General features: G+C 32.9%; 2 protein-coding genes and 2 pseudogenes across 2 annotated transcripts; 1 reads left to right on the top strand and 3 right to left on the bottom strand.

Moving 5' to 3' along the window:
- The first annotated feature begins 7033 nt into the window (after window positions 1-7033).
- LOC125819878 (uncharacterized) lies at window positions 7034-8320 on the top strand. Its single transcript, XM_049499280.1, has one exon. The coding sequence runs from the start codon at window positions 7034-7036 to the stop codon at window positions 8318-8320; it is 1287 nt and encodes a 428-aa protein (XP_049355237.1).
- Window positions 8321-11252: 2932 nt separating this feature from the next.
- Window positions 11253-15279, bottom strand: LOC125820059 (F-box protein PP2-B10-like; annotated as a pseudogene).
- A 3160-nt stretch (window positions 15280-18439) lies between these two features.
- Window positions 18440-20971, bottom strand: LOC125820062 (protein PHLOEM PROTEIN 2-LIKE A5-like). The gene is made up of 4 exons (XM_049499479.1): window positions 20478-20971; window positions 19474-19600; window positions 18969-19087; window positions 18440-18872 (listed from the first exon to the last, which is right to left on the bottom strand). The coding sequence occupies exons 1-4, from the start codon at window positions 20954-20956 to the stop codon at window positions 18470-18472; spliced, it is 1128 nt and encodes a 375-aa protein (XP_049355436.1). The 5' UTR covers window positions 20957-20971; the 3' UTR covers window positions 18440-18469.
- A 2178-nt stretch (window positions 20972-23149) lies between these two features.
- Window positions 23150-25116, bottom strand: LOC125820046 (protein PHLOEM PROTEIN 2-LIKE A5-like; annotated as a pseudogene).
- Between the last annotated feature and the right edge of the window lie 931 nt (window positions 25117-26047).

Raw genomic sequence — 26047 nt, 5'->3', positions numbered from 1 at the left:
AAAAATTCTCAAGAAAAAGATTTCTTCAACGAGTCAAGACTGAGAACGCGTTGATAACTGCAACTGTGACAGAATTTTGAGAGGATCTCAAACAATCTGTGATTTGCTCACTGATGATTAAAGATACACCAAGACAGTTAACTGGGACAGAAATTTTTGAGAATGACCTCAAAAATTTCAACTGAGTTTATCGGCAGTTTAGAACAACTTTGAATACTTCCCAATGAGTAATCAGATAGATCTCGAGACATCACTCCAAAGGTGTTCATTAAGTTTGACGTGACATGACACTTGGCAATGACTTTTACCAAACATTACTTTTGAAAATCTATTTTCCTTATAAGCTCTTCCTTCATGTTTTAATTATTTTTGCATAAAAAATATTTTGTCTTATCTATCAAGAAGCGGGAGATTGGAGAAATCAACCGGAGATAGCAAGACAATGAGCAGACAACCGAAGAGATCGACACAGATCAGTTCATTTTGTAAAAAACTAACAATTTTTCTGTGGATGCAGGTCTATAGGTTTTCCTCAAGATCGGCATATTTTTCCGTTCAATGAATACAGAGAAGTTAAAAAGGCAGAGAGCTCCCCAAATTGGCAACTTTCTGTGGATGCAGGAAATATTTTATGCTTCTTATGCCAAGAATTGGGAATATGAGTAGCATTACTTTACTCAAATTCTCAGCAAGACGAGGTTCATAACGAACATGCAATTATGTTCAGAGATAGGACAAATGAAAACCTTGAAGAGAGAAATATTATTATTTTCCAGCAACTAAAGATACCTGGAAGATATTCATCTGCATTATATTATCAGATATGATAATATTCTTACCCTGCACGTTATTTATATCGTATTGTCAAATGAGATGATACCACTACTCCGAGGGTCATTTTTATTTATATTGTCGATTGAGACGATACCGCCGTTCCAGAAGATACCCAGAAGATCACATATGTTGCTCGATGAAGCATTATCTTCATTTGGTATCAGGGAGGCATCATCAAAAGGATTCATGCATCGCGGGAAAAGTCATGCATTGCAAGATAAAGAAGTCATGCATCGCGGGAAAGAGACTTATGCATAGCAAGAAGAAGCAACCATGCATAGCAAGAAAAAATGCCATGCATCGCGGGAAAGAGATTCATGCATAGCAAGAGAAGGATTCATGCATCGCGGAAAAGAAGTTATGCATTGCAAGAGAAAAATTTACCCATCACAAGAAGACCAACATCGACTGCATCATTTTTCTTTACAAAATGACATCAACAGAATTATCAACAACGACGTCAAGAGAACTGTCAACATATTTACATCAACTTATTTTATTACTTTGACATCAAAGGAAGAGTACATTGAAGATCATATTGCAAATATGAGACACAAACTTTATTTGCTTCACGTCAAACCCGATAGAGTTGACGTCAAATATTCAAAGAGAACAATTAAGTGTCAACACGGTAAAAGACATTGTCTCCCATTTGAATTGCATTTTCATGCTAATGAGTTTTATCTCAGTCCTTGTCGAGGCATCCAAAGGGTGAATTCTCCAAAACAAACCACAGGTGCGGACGCCATCAAAAAGGATGCAGCACAACGTGGAACTTTTTCTTAGCAGCGAACTGGGACATAGTCCAAAGAGGAGTGTCAAACTCTTAAGACGCGAGCAGAGGAACGACTTCCACCATAATCAAACCACACTCCTATTAGAAGGCATGTGGGTTTTTCTTAGGGTTGTCGGTTTCAGTTTCGCTTCCGGAAATTTTTGGTCTCTATCGGAAGCGGCTTTCCAATCTGAGTGACGATGTACCAAGAGCTTTGGAAATTATGTCCATGTAAGTTCTTAATTATGGGTGTGAAGTGCACCACATTCATGACTAAGAGATTGCAAGCCTCTTTTTCATACTCGACTCACTTTGTCGCTTTTCCGGAACCAAAGGTGATCTAGCATAATAGATTTCCTTTCTAACCGATCGAGTCGAACTACAAGCAGCCTGATTCCCTGAGTTGAGGATATGTAGGCGGGATCATTGTTGAAAACTCGGTTGTGTCCCAACATTCTCCCTTAAATCTTACTCCCAAGTGTTTCGGTCTCTCCATAATTCGATATCGAAATAAATTTTGAATTCTTTCAAAATCGTGCGTCAAATCAAGCGTATCGAACTACAAGTGGCCTGAATTCTCATATAACCTGAGATATGTGGGAAACCCACTTTCGGGGTTCGGCCATAATTCCTAAAGTCCGTACCAAAATCCCTTTCCTATGGACGAAGGTGTGGTCGGTCAAAATTGGATTAGTCAAATTCATTTTCCTCGAATTTCTTGTATCAATTCAAGTAAAATGAGGGACAGTTGTTGACACCTAATTTTGACCCTCCCCGATAATAATTAATTTCGAGCTTCTCTAATTTTGAACGATTTAAGATAATTAATTTTTTAAATAAAATAAAAAATATATATATATATATATATATATATATATATATATATATATATATATATATATATAGTTTGTAGGTTATTTTAAATAACTTTTGTCACTTATTATAATCTTTAGACAATACTTATATTTTATGTAATTAGACATATAATTAGTATATTTCAAGAATATTCAAAATTCGTCTCAAAAAGATTTTTATTAAATCTTCAATTGAAGTAATTGGGTTTAAAGTGTATTTATAATTTTATGTTATTTAGCTTATTAGCTTGATTATTTTATTTCGTTAATTCGAGAAGCGTGTTTAATTTGTGATTATAATTTTAGATTAATTAGTTTGCGAATTTATTTCGTTGGAGTTAAGAAGCTCTTTATTTAATTTATACTAATTCGTCTTATTTAGTTTTGGTCGAACAACCAATTAATTTCGATTCGGCTAGCTTCATAATTTTAATTTTGGCCATAATCACGTGCATGTAGCCATTCCTAGTTTCCAATCCAACCCCATTTTTCTTACTTCACTTTTAATTCTTCTTAATACCAAATTTTGGCCCAAATAGACAACCCATTCCTTTATTTTCAGCAAAAAAAACAACCAACTCCTAAAATTCCCAGCCCCTCCATACGTTCCAGCCCACTAATTTTTTTTTTTCTCTCCACTCTAATTTCTAATTTACAGCAGCCCATCCCAGCCAGCCCATATCCCTTCAGAAATCCAACAGTTTAATCCAATTCCCAGCCCACCTTCTCCCCTAAAGACCCGACCCAAATCCTTGTCCAATTCAAAGAAGAACCCAGAACTTCTTCAGCATCAATTAGCAGCAGTACGAGACACCATCCAGCAACCAACGTCTATTTTCCAGACGGGGTGAATGCAACGTCAACTTTTCTGAGCGATTCCGTCAAAATACACGGAAAGCAACTCGCGACCAGCAGCGGCAACCTCATGCCCTGCACTCGTACAACAGAAGACAGCAACTTCGTTGTCTTCTTCCTCTCACGTCTCTATCCCCATTAATGTTGCAACAGCAAGAAAGAGGCACGTGTCCTACCCCCTTTCCTCTTTCGGAATTAGGCAAATTTTCAGAGTAAAGTTTGTTTGCCTTAATTGGTGAAAGATTTTTGGATTTTGAATTTCGATTTGGGCCTTTGTCCTTACCGAAATTGGCCTTTCCCCCCATTTCCGAAGGGAATTTTATATATTAGTTGCTGGTTATTCACTAGGAGGAGGGAGAATGATTGGATATTTTTCGGGTGGAGAATTTTGTGTTTAGAGAAAAACATTGGAAAAAGTTAGAGGGATTTTTCAGTTGTATATTTTTTATAGCAAAAATACCTAAACAGCTTAAGCGAAGTAGTTGAAATACGTTCTAAAAACATTGAGAAAGCAGAGAAGAATCTAAGTTTTCTCTGTTTTCGTTTCGCTGCCGGTGCTTCTTCAAAGCTCGGTTGGGGTTGAGATTTGCTCGAGTCCGCTATTTATTTGTTTGTGCCTCGCGTTTGTGTGGAAAATCGCTGCTCATCTGCTCGTCATTGTCCAGTCGTTGCACCGAAAAAGGTAACACCCCTCCCTCAATAGCACCCTCTTCGTCTCTTTTCTTATGTTGATCTTTTGATATTGGGAAAGCCTCTATTTTGTGGCTGGTTCATTGTTAGGTGCCTAGTTAATGATATTTTAATATGGTGTATTGTTCTTAATCAGTTTCAGTGATTCAGTCTTAATGTCAAATTAATTTTGTGTTATGTATTTGTCATTGTTGCCTCTGCTCTTTTGTTGGAATTGTTGTTGCTATCTTGCTTTGCATACATTTGTTTGACACTATCGATCCGCATTTTCTTGTTCTTGTTGTCTCTTAGCGTCAATAGTTTTATTCGGTTTTGCTACTGTTAATGACGCTTTTCTTTTCAAATTAACATCAGAATATCAAAGCTAACCAATGTGAGATTTATATGTTGTTAGTTGATGTAGTAACTCCTTTTTGTCGTTTTCATGACTCATGTTGTTCTACTACCTAGCTAAGCATGTTTGACTCGAGTTTACGCCTTCATTTTACTTAAAATCTGGTCGAAAATACTTACAACTTGTAGTTCAGGTTTATAAAATGTGGGGTATTGCCTCTTCCCAGTTTACACTTTACTTCTAATTCTTGTCCCCCATTCCCAAATTGCTAGTGTTACCTGACATTTTTTATGTCTTAGTTTGCAGCCTACTCTTTGCTAAGAATAGGATTTGTTCATTAATGTGGTCCTGTTTTGCATTCAAAATTAGCATTTGCTTGATAACTAGATAGCTTTAATGTGTCAGTCGATTATGAGCATATAAGTATTAGTGTATGGTTGTCCGTGTATCTCGCATACTTCTCCATTTTTCAGCATGCTCTCATGTTTATTAGAGTATTATATAGTTTCTGTAGTTATTTGGATAGCTACTGATTCATCCTCTTTGTCCATCTCAGTTTCGTTCTTGTTTTGTCTTTGGATCTATGTTTAGCTACTGTTTTGTCATCTTCTTTAATTCCCAGTTGATTACTTGTTGTTTAGTCATAGACATTGATTATTTATTTAGTATTTAAGTTTCAGATATGGGCCCCCTTTTGATAGTAAAATAATAATGTGCTTATTTTATGATTAGTGTTTGCCTTTTCCATAAATTCAAATCGGTGTGAATCTTACTCCTTTCTTAAACAATAATGAAGTGTGTTTGCTTTAGTTGGTAATAACTTTTGTTTTAATTGTGGTAGATTAGTTGGTTATGCGAGCCAAATTGAATTATACTCGTGCAATTTATTTAATCATATGCTATTGGTTTGGAATTTCCGAGTGTTAAACTCATTTTTTCCTTTCCAAAACTAGTTACTTATTGTTTCTGAGAACGCCATATGAATTCAAATATTCATGTAGTCCGGTCAAAATTTAGCATGTTGGGGAAGTGGGCCTCAAGGTTTTATTTTTAATTTTCCCTGTATATGGATTCGTCAATATCTTCATGATTTTCACATTTTTGAACAAACATATCCTCGTCTTCTGTTTGGAAGCCAACTGGAAGTTGGGAACATTTTGTCAATTGTCATATTCATTGAGTAATGTTTTTTTTTATTTTTTATTTTTATTTTATTTTATGCAACTTTATTTTTAGAAGGCATTTAAGAGATTACTAATCTTGTTTCCTTTCACTTTCTTTACATGTGATGTTTGGCGGAGTCCAAATTGGACTCTTTTCATTTCCCCGCAATTTTGAGAGAGCCATAAAGGTTCAAATTCCTTTATCGAGTCAACCGGCCAATGAAAATCGACGTACAGGTCCCGGGGTTAAAAAATATCGCAGCAGATCTAAAATTTGAAAAGATTGGGCCAAAGGCCCACTCTTAATTCCAAAAATTTGTATTTTTGTTATTTTTGGGCCTAAGCCCTTGTTATTATGCTTATTGTTGTCTTGTTAGAATTTAGGACAGGTGGCAAGAATTGGGGCAAAAAATGAAATTAGGCCCAAGTGCTGGCCCAGGCGGACAGAAAATCAGACTTGGGCCCAAATTTCCTTCTTTACTTTATTATTTCCTAATGGTTTATCTGTCAATATTTGCTGCTAAATCTTAAGGTTTAAAAATTCAAATCCCCAAAGATACCCGTTTTGATTTTATAACTTAACTAAATCAATCACCTTCAACGAGGCTAAAAAAATATTTTTTGCAAAATACTCAACTTAGATAATACCTTAATTTTATTTTATTTTATTTTTATTTATTTATTTTTTTCTTTTTCTCCTTTTTCCCTAAAATGGTCTTAACTAAAAAATTGTTCAAATCAAGTTAAGTTACAATACTTTAGCCAAATAATTAATTGTCGGATAACCACATTAGTGGATATTCTAGGTGCCCTAAAAACCTTCCTAGAATATTAATAGGAACCCCGAATCCTTTTTAAGATTTTCACTAGATTCCTGTTTTAATCTATTGAAAATGAATAGTTTTCTTAATTTTCCTTAAAAAATTAAGTGGCGACTCTAAATTAAACCAGTCAAAATATATTTTTCTAATAAAACAGAATGGCGACTTCCGCTGGGGATTTGAATGGTTCTAACCTTAAGATTAATTTATTTGGCTATGTGTTTAACTGTTTACTTGTTTAAATTATCATATCTTATTGAATTGTGGCATTCATGGCACCCGATTCCGCCAAACGGCAAATAGATTGCATTAGGAAAAAGGCGGTTACGTGGCTTACCACGACTGTCCTTCAGAAAAACACAAGTTGAACTCTTTGGAAGTGATAAACGAATAGTTGGCTTGTGGTCATCCAACGTCGTTTATTAGACTTCACCCCGTTGTTTGTCTGACTCGGGTAACTGTCATTTCTTAACCAATTCTAGTCAACCTAGAGTAAAGCGAAACCAAATCCAAATCTAAGCATTAGCCTAAGACGGCTTAATACCCAAGGCGTATTAAGTCCATTAGTAAAACTGCCAAAAATCATGTCCAAGGTCCACGACCTAACGACATATCATATTGTTTGACATTTGAAAGATGTATGTGTGAAAACCTAATTGTTGCCTATTTGGGGGAGGGGAATCTTAACCGTGCTTTATTTTGTAGGTATGGATCGATTTCCTAAATTCGACATGGTAGTAGAAGCCCCAGTTTTGCTCAAGATGTGGTATAACAACCTCACTGTGGTTCACAAAAGGGTCCTCAACAAATATGTAGGAGCCCTAACAGAACTCCTCAATATGGTTGGGTGGCCTGAATTGATTGAAGTCCTCACAGGTTATTGGGACAACGAGAAAATGGTGTTTCGATTCGGAACCACGGAAATCACCCCGACAATTGAGGAAATTCGGGATGGAATAGACACAGTCGGTACAGGGCTTGAAAGAAGGGCGAGAAAGCGGGAAAACATCCTAATCCCTAACAAGCCTACCCTCGAGGATATTGTAAACTGGCTCGGATTAAGAAAGGATTGCGCCTACTGGGCCGAGGGTTCTAGCGTTTCTTTCATGGATCTCTATGTTAGATTCGGAGATGCGAGCTTTTATGTGAATTACAACCAAGAGTTCAGGGTCACTTTCAGAGAATGGGACGGAATCAGACCTTTGGCATTTACCATCGCACTATTAGGCACCATGGTTTTCCCACATGGCCCGAGCCTCAGTATCAACACCCGAGTGATAATGCTTGCGCACACTCTGTTCCACGGGCATCTGAACCAAGGGCAAGTAAAATATTATCCTATCGCACCTGTCATCCTTTTCGACATGTACCGTGCTTTGGGGAAATGCAAGGAAGGGCATCGTTACTTTCAGGGTTGCAACCTTCTTCTTCAATGGTGGATAATGAGTCACTTGGTGAAGAAACACAGAATTCAAGAACTCCATGCCCTCGATGAGCATAACGCTCTTAAGAGTTTGAATGACATGTTGTTCTGGGCAGACTTGGAAAAAAGAAGAACCAGAGAAAGATGGGTTCAAATTTTCTCTGAGTTGAGAGAAGAAAACATCCAATGGATGTTCGATCGTTTCATCTCGAAAGATGCCATAGTACGGGGTGACAGACAACTTGTGCTTCCTCTGCCAGGTATTCGAGGTATTCGCCCATATGCACCCATTCGGGTCTTGAGACAGTTTGGAAGAAGACAGACTACACCCCCAGAAGCATATTACCGTATCTATGTGTTCGACATCGGGGATGATAGAGTGCCTGAGGCTTCAGAGATGCTGAGAGAATGGAAAAGAGCTGTGCGAATGAACAAGGACACTATTGCCATAGATCGATTTAATGCGGGGTATGATGAAACTTACAAAGCTTGGTTGAAGCGCAATATACAGGGTATCTCTTTCTCAGTTCCGAATATTCTAGGTGCCCTAAAAACCTTCCTAGAATATTAATAGGAACCCCGAATCCTTTTTAAGATTTTCACTAGATTCCTATTTTAATCTATTGAAAATGAATAGTTTTCTTAATTTTCCTTAAAAAATTAAGTGGCGACTCTAAATTAAACCAGTCAAAATATATTTTTCTAATAAAACAACCCTGATATTTTCCCAGACTCCACAAATGCATCCCTCCATCTTTGAATCCTCTCGATATCGTCTTTGTATTTTTCCTCATGTTGGGAAAAAGACTCAGCAAAAGTTTGAGTTTGATGACGCACATCTGATGGATCCACATTATAGAAAATAGGAATTACGATTTGATCCAATTCCTTTTGACACTTTATGATGTGTGCAAGCTCGTCTAAACACCATTTTGACGATGCATAGCTTTTAGAAAATATCACCATAGCAAATTTAGACTCTTCTATGGCTTTTGGTAGTTCATCAGAAATTGATTTTCCAATTTCTAGACGTTCATCGTCTTTGAAAACATTAATTCCTCCTTGTATTAAAGCGTTATGGAGATGACTCACAAATGTTGTACGTATATCTACACCTCTAAAACTCAGAAATACATCGTACTTTTGAATTTTGGAAGAAGAAGTGTTTGATATTGTTGAAGAGCATTAGTTACAATTGCTAAAAAACTAATAGGGAAATTCTCAACTTAATGAAGAACAACACTTTCACCTAATTTTTTCACTATTTATTCATAGTCTTTATGGTCTTATCATGTTTCTATAATTCTATTTCAAAGTCATGAAAATGTAACCTACTTTTTCATTAGTGAGGTCGTACAAAATACAGCTAAGAAGACTTTTGACTTAGCCCTTGGCCAAAAAAGCCAAGAAAAGTCTTGAGGTGTCGGTGGAGTGTATTAGCAAAAATAATGCACGCATTAACTCTGTGTATTAGTAGTATCTTGTTTGCACGCATTAGCTATACACTTTATTGTGTATGAAAGAGTGTATTACTAATATCATTGATTTCTAGGTATTAGTAACACAAAGAGATTCAATACATGTATTAGTATGGTTAAAAACTCAATTACCCCTCAAAATCCTTTTTTACATGTTTTCCATCATAATTGTGGAGGATATTTTTATAAATGAAATTTTTTATGCAATTCATGTTATTTTTTGTACACCAAACCAAACAATGCATAAAAAATAATTTATGTATAGTTAATACAAGCATAACTAATACACTCTATTTAACATTATTTTTATACACCCGATCAAACGACCTCTAAGTGTACGTTGTCGTATATTAGATCTCGCACAATTAAGTAATACCATATGTTTGATACTCCCTCCGTTCCTTTTTCGTTGTAATATTAAGTTTTTCGAAAGTTAATTTGACTAATTTTTAAAGTTAAATTAGATTATATTAATTCGATAATTAAAATTAAAATTTTAGATCTTCCAAAACTATACGAAAATTACTATAAATTGCAATTTTTTGCATATCAATATGATAAAAATACATCGTAAATTGTTAGTCAAAGTTTTTATCGTTTGAATCTAAAAAAGAAAACCATGACAACTTAAAAGGAATGGAGTTTTTCTCTAAAACAGTCTGCTGGGCTGAAAAATTGGTGTGCAATACACTAAACGATGATTTTTCTTGGACTAATAATTAAACCATCGTCTATTGCGACGTATAGATACAATATCATCGATTTCAAATATAGTAAATGATAAAATTTCTGATGAAAATTTTGCCTTAGCATATATCAGGCTCAATCAGAGACAAATAACATATCGTCTCGATAAAGGTGCCACAATACAAAACTACAAAGGTCCCCTATTTTAGTTATTACGTTAGAAACTAAACTAAATATATAGTACTATTGAATAACAAATATTATGGTAATCTGATAAGATTATTAATTAATTACTCTAAGTTGTTATGACATTGAAAGATTAATGTTTGATATTTTCCACCAAATTTGAGGATGGAATTTCTCTAGTACTATTAAATTTGTAGGCCTAGTAATGGATATCTTCAATATGGACCAATTAATTGGAGTTGTGTATCGAATGTCAATGTAAAAGTTTGAAGATGACCATATTAATATTTTATTAGGACCACTCTTTTAAGTAAACTTAAAATTATGTATACTTATACCGTTAAAAATTATTGTTCTACGCGTATCTTCACCTTTAAAACTCAGAAAATTAAGCATCGTAAAAACTATTGATAGTCTTTATGGGAACTTCTTATCATCTTCCTATTTCAACTCATAAAATATGATATTACTTTTGCGAGATCTAATACATGCACAATGACACTAGGCGGGCACCCTCCCATGTATAATGGAGGTTAATTGCCAGCCTACGGCATCAGATAAAATTTCTCTACTTATTTATATAATCTCTTTAAATTAAATATTTTCTCTACTTATGTATTGAAGTATTTGTAGTTTCAAGAACATTACTACTCTTTAGATAAAATATGAAAAAAATAATTAATTTTATCTTGAACTCCTAAAATGACAAAAAACTTGAGATAGTTATTTTTTAAAAATCATGAGATATAATTTGAGATGAAAATTAAAGATCATAGTATTTAAGCTTTGATTTGTTTTAAGTTACTTGGGAAGAAATAGATACTCATAATGTTGTTATACTCTCTTCTAAAACAAAAATGTAGCGCCACTTTTTGGACTGTAAAAAAATCCAGTGCGTCATTTTAACTAAGGATCGAACACAAACACAAATAACCAAAGTACATGAATTTTGTTAAATAACTAGCTAGATGTCGATGCAAATAAGCTCGACATCATAAATAGTGAATTTTTTCACTATTTATTCATAGTCTTTATTGTAACTTCTTATCATGTTCCTAATCGAAATCATAAAAAATGTACCCTATTTTTTTTTAATGAGAAATTAAAGAGTACGTACAGTTATTACGCATAGTAAGAGGAGGATTATTCTCTTCTTCATTCGGGACGAAACTCCACTCCTTGAACAATGAGGCCACTTTTTTCATAGAGTTTCTTAGTTTCCATTAATCGCGCATCAACATATCCGTCTTCTCCTGCATCATTGAAAAAGTCCCCCATTTTTAATCCCATCCATCCATCAACTCTTTTGAAGGGTAGCGTTTCTCTAGGTCCTCGTCCTGCAAAATGCACAACACTAGCTCGTTTCTCCGCGTCATTTTTACTCACAAAATCAACAAATCTAACAACTGCATTAACAGTTTCAAGGCCATGAAATTTATTTTCCAATTTGAACACTAGATAAGCAACATCTTTTGTTCTTTTTGACAGTCTTCGAGTATCGATTTTTCCTTGAATTTCAAACCAATAAACCTTGTTGAGTTTAGCCACTTCCGCAAATCTAAAAAAAAAATAAACCACCTTGCTCAATAAGTATTGCTGATTTCTTTCAAAGTTTATACTAATACATGGAAAGGGATTGTGAATATATAAAACCTGGAGTCAGAGTGAGGTATCCATTTCCAATACTTTGATTTATGACTCCATATAATATCAAGTCCTGTTGCTGCTATCATAAAACATTTCTTCCTCTTCTTATCCAGCGAAAAACTCTATTTGACAAGAATAATCACAAACATAGGACATCATAAATTAAAGGCATAATACATAAACATGACCCTTAACTTGGCGTCAGTCGGCAACTATGACCTTTAACTTTGGATATGCACAAGTAGACACTTAAACTTGTATAAATTTGAACAAATAGACACCTCCGTCCTACATGGCACCCTACATGGAAATTTTGTGTCCTACATGTATTAAGCCATGTAGGACACAATGTCTACTTATTCAATTTTATACAAGTTTAAGTGTCTACTTGTGCATACTCAAAGTTGAAGGGCATAGTTGTCCGCTGAAGCCAAGTTAATGGTCATGTTTATGTATTATGCCTAAATTAAATAATGTAAACATATCGAAAAAGGTCCTATAGACCTCTCAACAACCCTTAGGTCCTATAGACCACTCAACAACCCTTGTTCTTATGATGTCTAACCAATCTGCCTTACTTGACATGATTTTTTTTGTATTCATACAAATAATTAAAGGCCAAATACATCGATGATCCCTAAAGTTGGCACCAAATTTCACTTAGACACCTTAACTAAGCGATGTTCATTTTACACCTCATGTAGGGTCCCGTTGTGTCATTTTGACACATTTTGTTGACATGTCAAAATGAGTGTGATACACTCAACAATAGCGCGTGAAAGACTTAATTTAGCCAATTTTTTATTTTATTTTCTCTTCTTCTTCTCCAATTTTCAAGCCACCTCCTCCGGCCATTTTTTTCAAGCTTAAACTCCTTCAATGGAGGTCGAAGTTTTTATTCAAATCCGTTTTTGCAGTCATTTTTTTTCATCTTCATTGTATCATCACCTCCCTCTACCTTTTTTGCCGGATAAATGGATACCAACATCCATATTTCATATTTGATCTCTCTTTTTTTCTTCCTCTCCCTCTTCTCTTCCCACAAAACCACACAAAAAAGAAAGAAAAGAAAAAATATGAAAAATAGTATAAAAAAAAAGAAGCACAAAAGAGATATAGAGTGTAATGAAAAAATATGATTTCCGATTCCACCTTTTTCGCCGGAAAAAATGGATATCAACACTCATATTTTATTATTTTTCTTTTTCTCTCCTTGTCTCCCTGGTCCTCCTCTCTTTTCTCAAAACAACACTAAAATAGAAAGAAAAAAAGAATCTAAAACAATTTTAAAGAGCAAATTAAGAAAAAAATTAAGAAAATTGTTGGGTATAATAGAGAAGACAACTACCGGGGAGGGGTCAAGTTGTTTTTTTTAGAATAATATTTTTATTTTATTTACTAAATAGTTTTTAAAATAATTTTAACTTAAAATAACACATGTAATCATTTAATTAGTTGTTTACCACGTCATCTACGACTGTATTACACTCACCTTTAGCTTTTTTCTTATTGTAAAAAAAGTGTCAAAAGAATATATCGAGATCCTACATGAGGTGTCTAAAATGAACATCGCACAGTTGAGGTATCTATATGAAACTTGGTGCCAACTTTAGGGGGGCACCAATGGATTTGGCAAATAATTAAGTAAAAATTAGGCAAATGACATAGTATAAGAAAGAGATTACTTCATTTCCCTACTCTTTCATTAATTACCAAAAATCCCTTTTTTTAGTGTTTTTCGGATACATAATATAGCAGTGTGGATACTTAATATAGCAGCGCGGATACTTTAATTAATAACGGGCGGATACTTAAATTATTAAGTTGTTAGCAACACGGATACTTAATTAACGGGCAGATGCATAATATAGCAGCGCGGATACTTTAATTAATAACCGGCGGATACTTAAATTATTAAGTTGTTAGCAGCACAAAAACTTAATTAACGGGCGGATGCATAATATAGCAGCGCGAATACTTTAATTAATAACGGGCGGATACTTAAACTAATAAAGTATCCGGTTAAGTTGAATTGGGGAAAAATAAGGGATTTTTGTATTTTAGTAAAAGAGTAGGGAAATATTGAGAATAGGTAAAGAAGTGTTGTGTATTTAAGTAATTTTTCCAATAATTAACTACATGTTGAGTGGCCTGGCCCTGGCCCCATACCACCCAACAACCCTTATGAATGAGGTTGGACCGGTCATGGATTGACCCTGCCCACTTGACATGACTTCCACAGTTTCACCCAGGGGCGGACCTACCTTGTTGCAAGTGGGTTCATATGAATTCACTTCGTCAAAAAAATACATTGTATATACATATATATTCAATTTGTTTTTTGAAACAAAACACACTATATAATTAATTTGACCCCACGTAAATCAGTAGTAACATGTAGCCCAGAGACAAAGTGGTTACAATTTGACTGATGCATCGCGGGTACGATTCCCACCTGCAACATTTAATATTGCTTCATTTTTTTTTATATGTTGAACCCACTTGGTAAAATTTCTGGGTCCGCCACTGATTTCACCCATACATGTGACACGGTATACACATAGATATTAATGATCATATTAAATAACACAATAAAAGAACTATAATTGAATATGTAATTTTAGTTTTTATATATATATATATATGTCAAGCGTGAATGATCAATCATTTATAACAAACATGCATATGTAATATTTTGGTACATAAAAACTATTGATTACTAAATAGGATTTTGTATTGATAATTGAAACAATATTTTCAAGGGTCAACTGACACACTATTTTGAAACTAGGTAGTTATATTAATGAACCGACCTCTCTACTTTTTATATGTGATAAAATAGATATCTATCGAATTTCACTAAGAGGATTTAAATTTTAAAAGAAACAATACCATTTTGCCTCTATCTATAAGAATTGGAGATTCCATGCTCCGTATGAAGGCACGAACATCATCGTCATCGGATTCAATACATAAAACTGACATTATTCTGTCAACAACCTTTTTAATGCAATCTGCCACATCCCTAAATGTAACAATGAAAACAACAATTATTTAGATCGAACTTTTAGAAATTAATTAAATATTCTCTTCGACTCAATTTATATGGCACGTTTGACTTGACATTTAATATGACAAAGAAAAGTAATCTTACTTGTAATTTTGCAAATGATACCCTGATATTTTCCCAGACTCCGCAAATGCATCCCTCCATCTTTGAATCTTCTCGATATCGTCTTTGAATTTTTCCTCATGTTTGGAAAAAGACTCAGCAAAAGTTTGAGTTTGATGGTGCACTGATGGATCCACATTATAGAAAATAGGAATTACGATTTGGTCCAATTCCTTTCGACACTTTATAATGTGTGTAAGCTCGTATAAACACCAGTTTGACAATGCATAGCTTTCAGATCACTATAGCAAATTTAGACTCTTCTATGGCTTTAGGTAGTTCATCAGAAATTGATCTCCCGGTTTCTAGACCTTCTTCGTCTTTGGAAACATCAATTCTTCCTTGAATTACAGCGTTATATTAATTTGGTTATGTCACAATCAACTAAGTAATTACTTCTAAACAAACTCTATTTGGATTATTGACTTTAATAAGTATTTTTAATATTGTATTATATTATTTATGGATGTTTGACGAATTTAAAAAGAGAAATATAAGACTTATTTTATAAAAAATCGATTTAACTTACCTTTAAAGAAAAACCAATTTTATATTAGAGTCGACACTTAATTTTTAAAGAAAAATCAAGAAAACTCATAAATTTCAAAAGACTTAAACATATAAAATCGTTTGAAAATACCAAAGGGGGTTCGGGGTTCACATTAACATTTCAGGAAGGTTTGAAAGCACTTGAATTGCCCGCTAACACGCGGTTATCCGATAATTTAAATTATTTGGCTAAAAAAAAGAAAGTAGACATGCTATTAATTGCTTTAAAGAAATAAACAAACTTGAATTTGAAAGGAGCACATTTTTACTTAAATATGACTAAGTAAAGAAAAACTTGAAATTTTCAAATAAGGGGTTTCCGAAATAACTAATAATAAAATGACTAATTTTTGGGGAATTTGAATCAAGTTGAAACTTTAAGATTTGTCAACAATTAATCAAATAACAAAATGAGCAAATTAAAATAGGGAAAATTGTATAAATTAGCAAACTATTTTCAAATTAAATGCTATAAATATAGTTTGATTTAATTGTACCCCATAGCAAACTGTTGCTATTTCGGTGAATCTCGCTCGCCACTCTCATTCTCGCTGGCAATCTCCCTCGCCTCTCTCGCTTTTATACAAACACAAATGTATACTATGCGTTTGTGTTTGTATAAAGCGAGAGAAAATTGTATATATACACATATTTTCGTTCCCCTCTCCCAGAGCTCGCTTGCCACTCTCACTTTATGCAAACACAAATGTATACATTGCGTTTGTGTTTGTATAAAGCGAGAGAAAATTGTATATACAAATACAAATACTTATATTTTTGTCCTATACACTTATGATTATATAAATACGATATTCCCCTGCCTAGTTTTCTTTTGTTTTTCTCTCTTTCTCGCTTTATACAAACACAGATTATACAATTGATCTTTTGTATATGTATACCGAAACAGAAACAGATTATACAACTGATGTATAGCGAAATATACATATTTATGTTTGCTATGGAGCACAATTATGCAAACTATAGCTATAACATACAAATATGATTTTTGTGTTTGCTATATGTGAAAGTTGCTCATTAAAATATAAAGAGGAAGAAGTATTGGGCCCAAGTCTGATTTTCTATCCGCCTGGGAAAGTACTTGGGCCTAATTCTGATTTCTTTGGGCTTTCGGTCCAACACTTTGTACCTATCCTAAATACTAATAAAATAATGAGAAACTTTCACATATAACAAACATAAAAATTATATTTATATGTTATAGCTTAGTTTGCATAATTGCGTCCATAGCAATTTTTATGTTTGCTATGGAGCTTTTGATTTGTATAATTCACTACAAACATTCAATTTTATACAAATTGTTCAGTTTTGTATAAATTCATTTATACATTGTAATTTGTATAATAAAATTTTTATTTGTATAATGATAAGTGTATAAGACGAAAATATATGTATTTGTATTTGTATATACACTTTTCTCTCGCTTTATACAAACACAAACACATTTTATATCGAAATGTATAAAATGGCTAATTGTATACCGAAAATGGCTAGTTGTATATCGAATCAGATGGCAAAAAAAGGGGATGATTGCTGCGAATTACAATTAAAATAAACTATGGCTATAACATTTAATTTGAATTAATAGTTTGCTATTTTATACAATTTTCCCTAAAATAATTGCCAAAGTAGATGGGCTTTTGGCCTAATTACGACAAAATACTTTGCTGGACTTTTAGGTGGGCTTCTGACCCTATTTTTGTTGTATATGGGGCTGTATCACATTGTATATCAGTATATATACTGTGTAGAATCTGTTGTATATCATGTATACCGCCTACTTTTTCGCTCCGAAGACCTGTATTTTGCTTCCGTTGCCTTGTAAATCGGTTTTCGGTTCTTGGAATGATGAAGTTGACTCGATAATGGATTTCAACTTAACGAAAAGCAGGGATGGAGTCCAAAATGGACTCGAATAAATGTCACATGCGGCAAAACAAATGGAAATAAAGAAAGTATGAGTAAGAGTTTTATGACTATCAAAGTTATTAATAAAACAATCTGCGGACAATATTAATAAATGACAATATCTATGCATTAATTCATCATTTCTTGACATATGTGACAGTAGACCATAGAGGTAGATATGCTTAGATATGATGAATTAACATTAATTAATTAACAAGCTTCTTCATCTTAACAAAATAAAATAATTAACTTAATTATAAATTAATTAACTCAAAACATACACCATAACTTAAACTATACTAATTAACCAAATATTTAACAAAATCTTTTTGATACGATTTTTGAATATTCATAAAATACACTAATTATATACATATCTTAAATCCGTTTTTTGTTGTATAATATTACACCAAAAAAATTGAAACTAGAATTGTTGGGGGCACTCAATGAAGAGAACCCCTCCAAAAATTGGCGTATGACATTGATTGCAGGGAGATCACAATATTCTTTAGTAAAAGGCAAAAGAATAGTTGCACAATAGAAAATAAAATTTTAAAAGGGTATGACGGTGCACTAAGCTCTCGTTATGCGAGGGGTCTAGGGAAGGGCTGATCATAATAATGTACTATACGCAATTTTATCTTGCATTTCTGTGAGAGGATGTTTCTGCATCTCAAACCTCTTACCTCCTAATCATATGACAATAGATTGGACAAGTCTTTTGCCTTTCGGAATAGTGAGGGAGGAAAAGAGTTTATTGAAACTGAGTGCAGAAATTGATACTATAGACAATTGGTGTATGCATCAACTCACTTTGTTATTGTACATGATATTTTTTTTTAAACAACTAAATGTCGATGCAAATAAGCTCGATCTTTGAACAAAATTAAATTTTATAGAATCCATATTAAAATATTTTAAAAAATCGACTTTACTACCAACGGCACATTGTTTAATCAAATTCAATTCTCTCGATTAATACGTTCATCTAGAAGGGCCATATATAAAAGTATTTGAATCAATCCAAATAAGACCAAAACAATAAGGCATAGTAAGAGGAGGATTCTTCTCTTCTTCATTCGGGACGAAACTCCACTCCTTGAACAATGAGGCCACCTTTTGCTTCGAGACGTTGAGTCTCCATTAATCGCGCATCAACATCTCCGTCTTCTCCTGCATCATTGAAAAAGTCGCCCATTTTTAATTCCATCCATCCATCACCTCTTCTAAAGGGTAGTGTCTCTCTAGATCCTCGTCCTGCAAAATGTACAACACTAGCTCGTTGTTCCGCTTCTTTTACACTCATAGAATCAACAAATCTAACAACTGCATTAACGGTTTCAAGGCCATGGAATTTATCTTCCAATTTGAACACTAGATAAGCAACATATTTGGTTCTTTTTGATAGTCTTCGAGTTTCAATTTTGCCTCGAATATCAAGCCAACAAACCCACTTGAGTTTAGCCACTTCCCCGAATCTACAAAAAAATTCACTTTTATCAATAATTATGACTAATTTCTTTCAAATTTTATACTAGTACATAGAAAGATAAGATACCGCAAATATATAAAACCTGGAGTCAGAGTGAGGTAACCATTCCCAATAGTCTGGTGTATTACTCCATTCAATATCAAGTCCTCTTGCTGCTATCATGAAACATTTCTTTCCCGTCTTCTTATCTCGTGAAAAACTCTATTTGACATATCAAATCACAAACATAAGACATTATAAATTATAAAACAATTTGAAAAAGGTGTTATAGACCACTTAATAGCCCTTATGAATGGGCCGGGCTAGTAACGGGTCTGGCCTATTCTTATGGTGTATGATTGGGCTCAGCACATGCCAATCCAGCTCACTTGACATGACTAGCTACAACTGGCCGCGCATTATACCATACATAAAACACATCAATAGCCATGAGGGTCATTTTCATTGTACAATTAGTCAGACTTATTTGTATTCATGCTAATAATTAACTACATGTTTGGTGGCCTGGTTCCAGGCCCAGGCCACCTAACAACGCCTTATGAATGGGGAAGGCTAGTCATGAATTCAAATTATAAAAGAAACAATACCATTTTCCCTTCATCAATAAGAATTGGAGATTCAGCGTCCATGCCCCGATCGCCATCGTCATCAGATTTAATATGTAATGATGACATTAGTTCGTCAACAACCTTTTTGATGCAATCTGCCTCATCCCTAAATGTTACAATGAAAAGAACAATTATTTAGATCGAAATTTAGAAATCGAACTTTTTTCTGTCTCAATTTATGTGACATCATCTGATTTGACACAAAATTTAAGAAAGAAAAAAACAAAATTTGAAATTTATGATCTAAAAAGAACCTTAAACACTTGTGTGGAGTTGTAAGTCATTTGTTTAAGGGTACAAAAGAAAATTTAAAGTTAAATTCCTTCTATTAATATAAAGGTGATATTCTTTTTTGAATGGACTAAAAGAAAGTGTCACATAAATAGACACAAAGAGAATACAAGATTATAGAATATATATTTAGGGTATACTCCCTTTATGATATTATATATACCTTATTTTATTAATTTTAATTATTCTTGCACAACATAAAAGGCACTATGTTTCTTGAATTGCCCATGAGGGCAAAGCTCGAAAAATACTATTCCTTATATCCCAATTTAAGATTGCATATGAATATGCGATATGAAGTCAAGATTTCAAATCAATATTTGAATATGAGATTTGGAGATCAGAAACTGAAATCAATCTCCAAAAAACATGATTTGGAATTTCAAATCATGTTTTTTTTTATATGGAGAATTTGGGATTCCAAATCACATGCCCAAACACTGATTTGAAATGAAATCAAGACTTCAGATTGCATGTCTAAACGCAAGCTAAGTGTCTCACTTTCCTCTTTTATTTGTCCATAAGAGATTCTCTTTCTATATTTAGTGTGTTTTTCAATTCCAACAATCTACACGACAAGTTTAAAACAACAAAATTTCTCTTTATTTTTTTTTAAATTCTGTGCCCAATCAAATTAAGAGATCTATATTGTGACGGAGGGGGAGTAATAAGAAAAAGAAAAATAATCTTACTTGTAATTTTGCAAATGGTGCCCTACTATTTTCCCAGACTCAGAAAATGCATCCCTCCATCTTTGAATTTTCTCCATATCATCTTTATATTTTTCCTCATGTTTGGAAAAAGACTCAGCAAAAATTTGAGTTTGATGACGCACATCTGATGGATCCACATTATAGAAAATAGGAATTAAGATTTGGTCAAATTCCTTTCGACACTTTATGATGTGTGCAAGCTCGTCTAAACACCATTTTGACGATGCATAGCTTTCAGAAAATATCACTATAGCAAATTTAGACTCTTCTATGGCTTTTGGTAGTTCATCAGAAATTAATTTTCCAGTTTCTAGACGTTCATCGTCTTTGAAAACATTAATTCCTCCTTGTATTAAAGCGTTATAGAGATGACTCACAAATGTTCTACGTATATCTACACCTCTAAAACTCAGAAAAGCATCGTACTTTTGAATTTTAGAAGAAGAAGAGTGTGACATTGTTGAAGAATATTAGTTACAGTTGCTAAAAACTAATTGGGAAATTCTCAACTTAATGAAAAACAGCACTTCATCTAATTTTTTCACTGTTTATTCATTGTCTTTATGGTCTTATAATGTTTCTATTTCAAAGTCATAAAATGTAACCTACATTTTTCATTAATGAGGTCGTACAAAATACAGCTAAGAAGACTTTTGACTTGGCCCTTGGCCAAAAAAGCCAACAAAAATCTTGCGGTGTTGGTAGAGTGTATTAGCAAAAATAATGCACGCATTAGTTCTGTGTATTAGTAGTATCTTGTTTGCACACGTAAGTTATACACTTTATTGTGTATGGAAGAGTGTATTACTATATTATTGATTTCTAGGTATTAGTAACACAGAGATTCAATACATGCATTAGTATGGTTAAAAACTCAATTACCCCTCAAAACTCCTTTTTACATATTTTCCATCATAATTGTGGAGGATATTTTTATAAATAAATATTTTTTATGCAATTCATGTTATTTTTTGTACACCAAACCAAACAATGCATAAAAATAATTTATGTTTAGTGAATACAAGCATAACTAATATAATACACTCTATTTAACATTATTTTTATACATCCTCTCAAACGACCTCTAAGTGTACGTCGTCGTATATTAGATCTCTCACAATTAAGTAATACCATATGTTTGATACTCCCACCATTCCTTTTTCGTTGTAATGTTGCGCTTTTCGAAAAATAATTTGACTAATTTTCAAAGTTAAATTAGATTATATTAATTTGATATTTTAAATTAAAAATTTAGATATTCAAAAACTATATGAAAATTACTATAAATTGCAATTTTTTGCATATCAATATGATAAAAAATACATCGTAAAATGTTAGTCAAAGTTCTTATCGTTTGAATCTAAAAAAGAAAACCATGACAACTAAAAAGGAATGGAGTTTTTCTCTAAAACAGTCTGCTGGGCTGAAAAATTGGTGTGCAATACACTAAACGATGATTTTTCTTGGACTAATAATTAAATTAAACCATCGTCTATTGCGACGCATATATACAATATCATCGATTTCAAATATAGTAAATGATTAAATTTCTGATGAAAATTTTGCCTTAGCATATATCAGGCTCAATCAGAGACAAATAACATATCGTTTCGATAAAGGTGCCACAATACAAAACTACAAAGGTCCCCTATTTTAGTTATTACGTTAGAAACTAAACTAAATATATAGTACTATTGAATAACAAAATATTATGGTAATCTGATAAGATTATTAATTAATTACTCTAAGTTGTTATGACATTGAAAGATTAATGTTTGATATTTTCCACCAAATTTGAGGATGGAATTTCTCTAGTACTATTTAATTGGTAGGCCTAGTAATGGATATCTTCAATATGGACCAATTAATTGGAGTTGTGTGTATCGAATGTCAATGTAAAAGTTTGAAGATGACCATATTAATATTTAATTAGGACAGTTAAAATTATTGTTTTACGCGTATCTTTACCTCTAAATTCAGAAAAGCATCGTAAAAACTATTCATAGTCTTTATGGGAACTTCTTATCATCTTCGTATTTCAAGTCATCAAATATGATATTACTTGTGCGAGATCTCATACATGCACAATGACACTAGGTGGGCACCCTCCCATAAATAATGCCCGCCTACGCAATTAGATACAATTTCTCTATTTATTTATATAATCTCTTTAAATTGAATATTTTCTCTATTTATGTATTGAAGTGCTTGTAGTTTCAAGAATATTACTACTCTCTAGCTAAAATATGAAAAAAATAATTAATTTTATCTTGAACTTCTAAAATGGCAAAAAAATCGAGATGGTTATTTTAAAAAATCATGACAAATAATTGGAGATGGAAAGATCATAGTATTTAACCTTTGATTTGTTTTAAGTTACTCGGGAAGAAATAGATACTCATAATGTTGTTATACTCTCTTCTAAAACAAAAATGTAGCGCCACTTTTGGACAGTAAAAAAAGTAAATCTTGTAGAATCTTATTAAAATGTTTAAAAAATCGACCTTACTACAAACACAGATTGTCTAATCAAATTCAATTCTCTCTATCAGTACGTTCCTTTAGAAGGGCCATATATAAAAGTACTTGAATCAATCAAAATAATGAGACCAAAACAAAAGGGCATAGTAAGAGGAGGATTGTTCTCTTCTTCATTCGGGACGAAACTCCACTCCTTGAACAATGAGGCCACTTTTTTCATCTAGTTTCTTAGTTTCCATTAATCGTGCATCAACATATCCGTCTTCTCCCGCCTCATTGAAAAAGTCTCCCATTTTTAATTCCATCCATCCATCAACTCTTTTGAAGGGTAGCGTTTCTCTAGGTCCTCGTCCTGCAAAATGCACAACACTAGCTTGTTTCTCCGCATCCTTTTTACTTATAGAATCAACAAATCTAACAACTGCATTAACAGTTTCAAGGCCATAGAATTGATTTTCCAATTTGAACACTAGATAAGCAACATATTTGGTTCTTTTTGACAGTCTTCGAGAATCAATTTTGCCTTGAATTTCAAGCCAATAGACCTTCTTGAGTTTAGCCACTTCCGCGAATCTACAAAAAAATTAACCTTACTCAATAATTATTACTGATTTCTTTCAAATTTTATACTAAAATATGGAAAGGGACTGCGAATATATAAAACCTGGAGTCAGAGTGAGATAACCATTTCCAATACTTTAGTTTATGACTCCATTCAATATCAAGTCCCCTTGCAGCTATCATAAAACATTTCTTCCTCTTCTTATCTAACGAAAAACTCTATTTAACAAGACAAATCACAAACATAGGACATCATAAATTAGAAAACAAATCGAAAAAGGTCCTATAGAGACCACTCAACAATCCTAATGAATGGGCCAAGCTAGTAGTGGACCCTGACCACCCAACAACCCTTATGAATGGGGCAGGCTAGTCACTCGCCCTTTCTTATCAGGTTGGGTTGGATCGGTCATGGACGACTTCCACAATTCCACTCATACATCGTAACACGGTACACATAGACATTGGTCCTTTTCATTGACAATTAGTTATTTATTAATCTAAATTCAAGTATTTACGAAAATAACGCAATAAAAAAATAAAACTATAATTGAATATGTAATTTTAGTTATGGACATATGTCAAGTGTGAATTAATCATTTATAAAAAAAACATGTATACATAATATTTGGTATTTTAAAGACTATTGATCATTATATAATTACTTACTAAATAGGATTTTGTATTGATAATTGAAACAATATTTTCAAGGGTCAACTAACACAATTTTGAAACTAGCAACAAGGTACTTAATGGACGTGATAAGATAGATATCTATCAAATTTCAGTAAGAGGATTCAAATTATAAAAAAAACAATACCATTTTGCCTCCATCGATAAGAATTGGAGAATTATTGTCCATGCCCCGTATGAAGGCACGGACATCATCGTCATCATCGTCATCAGATTCAATATGTAATACTGACATTAGTCTTTTAACAACCTTTTTTATGCAATCTGCCTCATCCCTAAATGTAACAATGACAAGAACAACTATTTAGATCGAACTTTAGAAATCAAATTAAATATTCTCTTTGACTCAATTTATATGGCACATTTGATTTGACAGTTAATAAGACAAAGAGAAGTAATCTTACTTGTAATTTTGCAAATGATACCCTGATATTTTCCCAGACTCCGCAAATGCATCCCTCCATCTTTGAATCTTCTCGATATTGTCTTTGTATTTTTCCTCATGTTGGGAAAAAGACTCAGCAAAAGTTTGAGTTTGATGACGCACATCTGATGGATTCACATTATAGAAAATAGGAATTACGATTTGATCCAATTCCTTTCGACACTTTATAATGTGTGCAAGTTCATCTAAACACCATTTTGACGATGCATAGCTTTCAGAAAATATCACTATAGCAAATTTAGACTCTTCTATGGCTTTTGGTAGTTCGTCAGAAATTGATTTTCCGGTTTCTAGACGCTCATCGTCTTTGAAAACATCAATTCTTCCTTGTATTAAAGCGTTATAGAGATGACTCACGAATGTTCTTCATGTATCTTCACCTCTAAAACTCAGAAATGCACCGTACTTGTGAATTTCAGAAGAAAAAGTGTGTGACATTATTGTTGAAGAATATTAGTTATAATTGCTAAAGACTTAATGAAGAACAAGACTTCACCTTTTTTCACTATTTATTCATAGTCTTTATTGTAACTTCTTATCATGTTCCTAATTGAAATCATAAAAAAATGTACCCTATTTTTTTTTAATGAGAAATTAAAGAGTACGTACTAAAAACAAGTAATTTAAGAAGACTTTTGACTTAGCCCTTGGCCAAGAAGTGAAGAAAAGTCAAAGTGTCGTTATGTGTGTATTAGATCTTAGGTTAATATATGATATTATTTGATTTGCAATTCGGAAATCCGCATAATTAATAAATGCATAAATTATGAAAAAATGTATGTATTATTTTATGCAGCTATATAGAATGTGGAATATGTACTATATTAAATATTAATAATCAATATATGATTCATGAATAACTAAACTTTGTATAAATAATACATATTTTCTCCTAACTAATTCATGTATTACTAATATTTGAATAACTCTAATCTGCCAAATAACACTCGCTTTGATCTTAAAAGACTTACCTCGGGATTATTGGCTCTACAACATCAAGTCTTCAAAATTTTGAACAACTTCAAGGGTCGTTCGGTAAAAAGTATTAGACAAAATAATATATGTATTAATTTTGATTATTTTTTTTGATACTTATCTTATACATGACCAATACATAGCAAATCATAATATTAAAATAATACAATTCATTACCATACGCGAAACAATAGGTAATTAAAAGTCGGTTTGTTTGACTTTTTGGCACTCGATTTGATTCGGTGGGTTAGTTAATTGATTATTAATTTAACTTTTCTACAACTTGATCAAATGAGTTTTAGTTATGTCACAATCAACTAAGTAATTACTTCTAAACAAACTCTATTTGGATCATTGACTTTCCTTTTTTTTTTATTGTATTGTATTATTTGTG

The sequence above is a fragment of the Solanum verrucosum genome, unplaced genomic scaffold, assembly GCF_900185275.1.
Source record: "Solanum verrucosum unplaced genomic scaffold, falcon-dt-bn FXZP01000229.1, whole genome shotgun sequence".
Lineage (NCBI taxonomy): Eukaryota > Viridiplantae > Streptophyta > Magnoliopsida > Solanales > Solanaceae > Solanum > Solanum verrucosum.
This window is presented reverse-complemented; position numbering and strand designations above follow the sequence as displayed.

What these genes read in the sequence shown, in the direction of transcription:
- LOC125819878 (XM_049499280.1), top strand. Translation starts at nt 7,034, where the DNA reads ATGGATCGATTTCCTAAATTCGACATGGTAGTAGAAGCCCCAGTTTTG.
- LOC125820062 (XM_049499479.1), bottom strand. Translation starts at nt 20,956, where the DNA reads ATGTCACACTCTTCTTCTTCTAAAATTCAAAAGTACGATGCTTTTCTG. An exon ending in CACCATTTGCAAAATTACAA is followed by an intron (nt 19,601 to 20,477) that starts GTAAGATTATTT and finishes TGTAACATTTAG; the next exon opens with GGATGAGGCAGATTGCATCA. An exon ending in TTACCTCACTCTGACTCCAG is followed by an intron (nt 18,873 to 18,968) that starts GTTTTATATATT and finishes ATTTTTTTGTAG; the next exon opens with ATTCGGGGAAGTGGCTAAAC.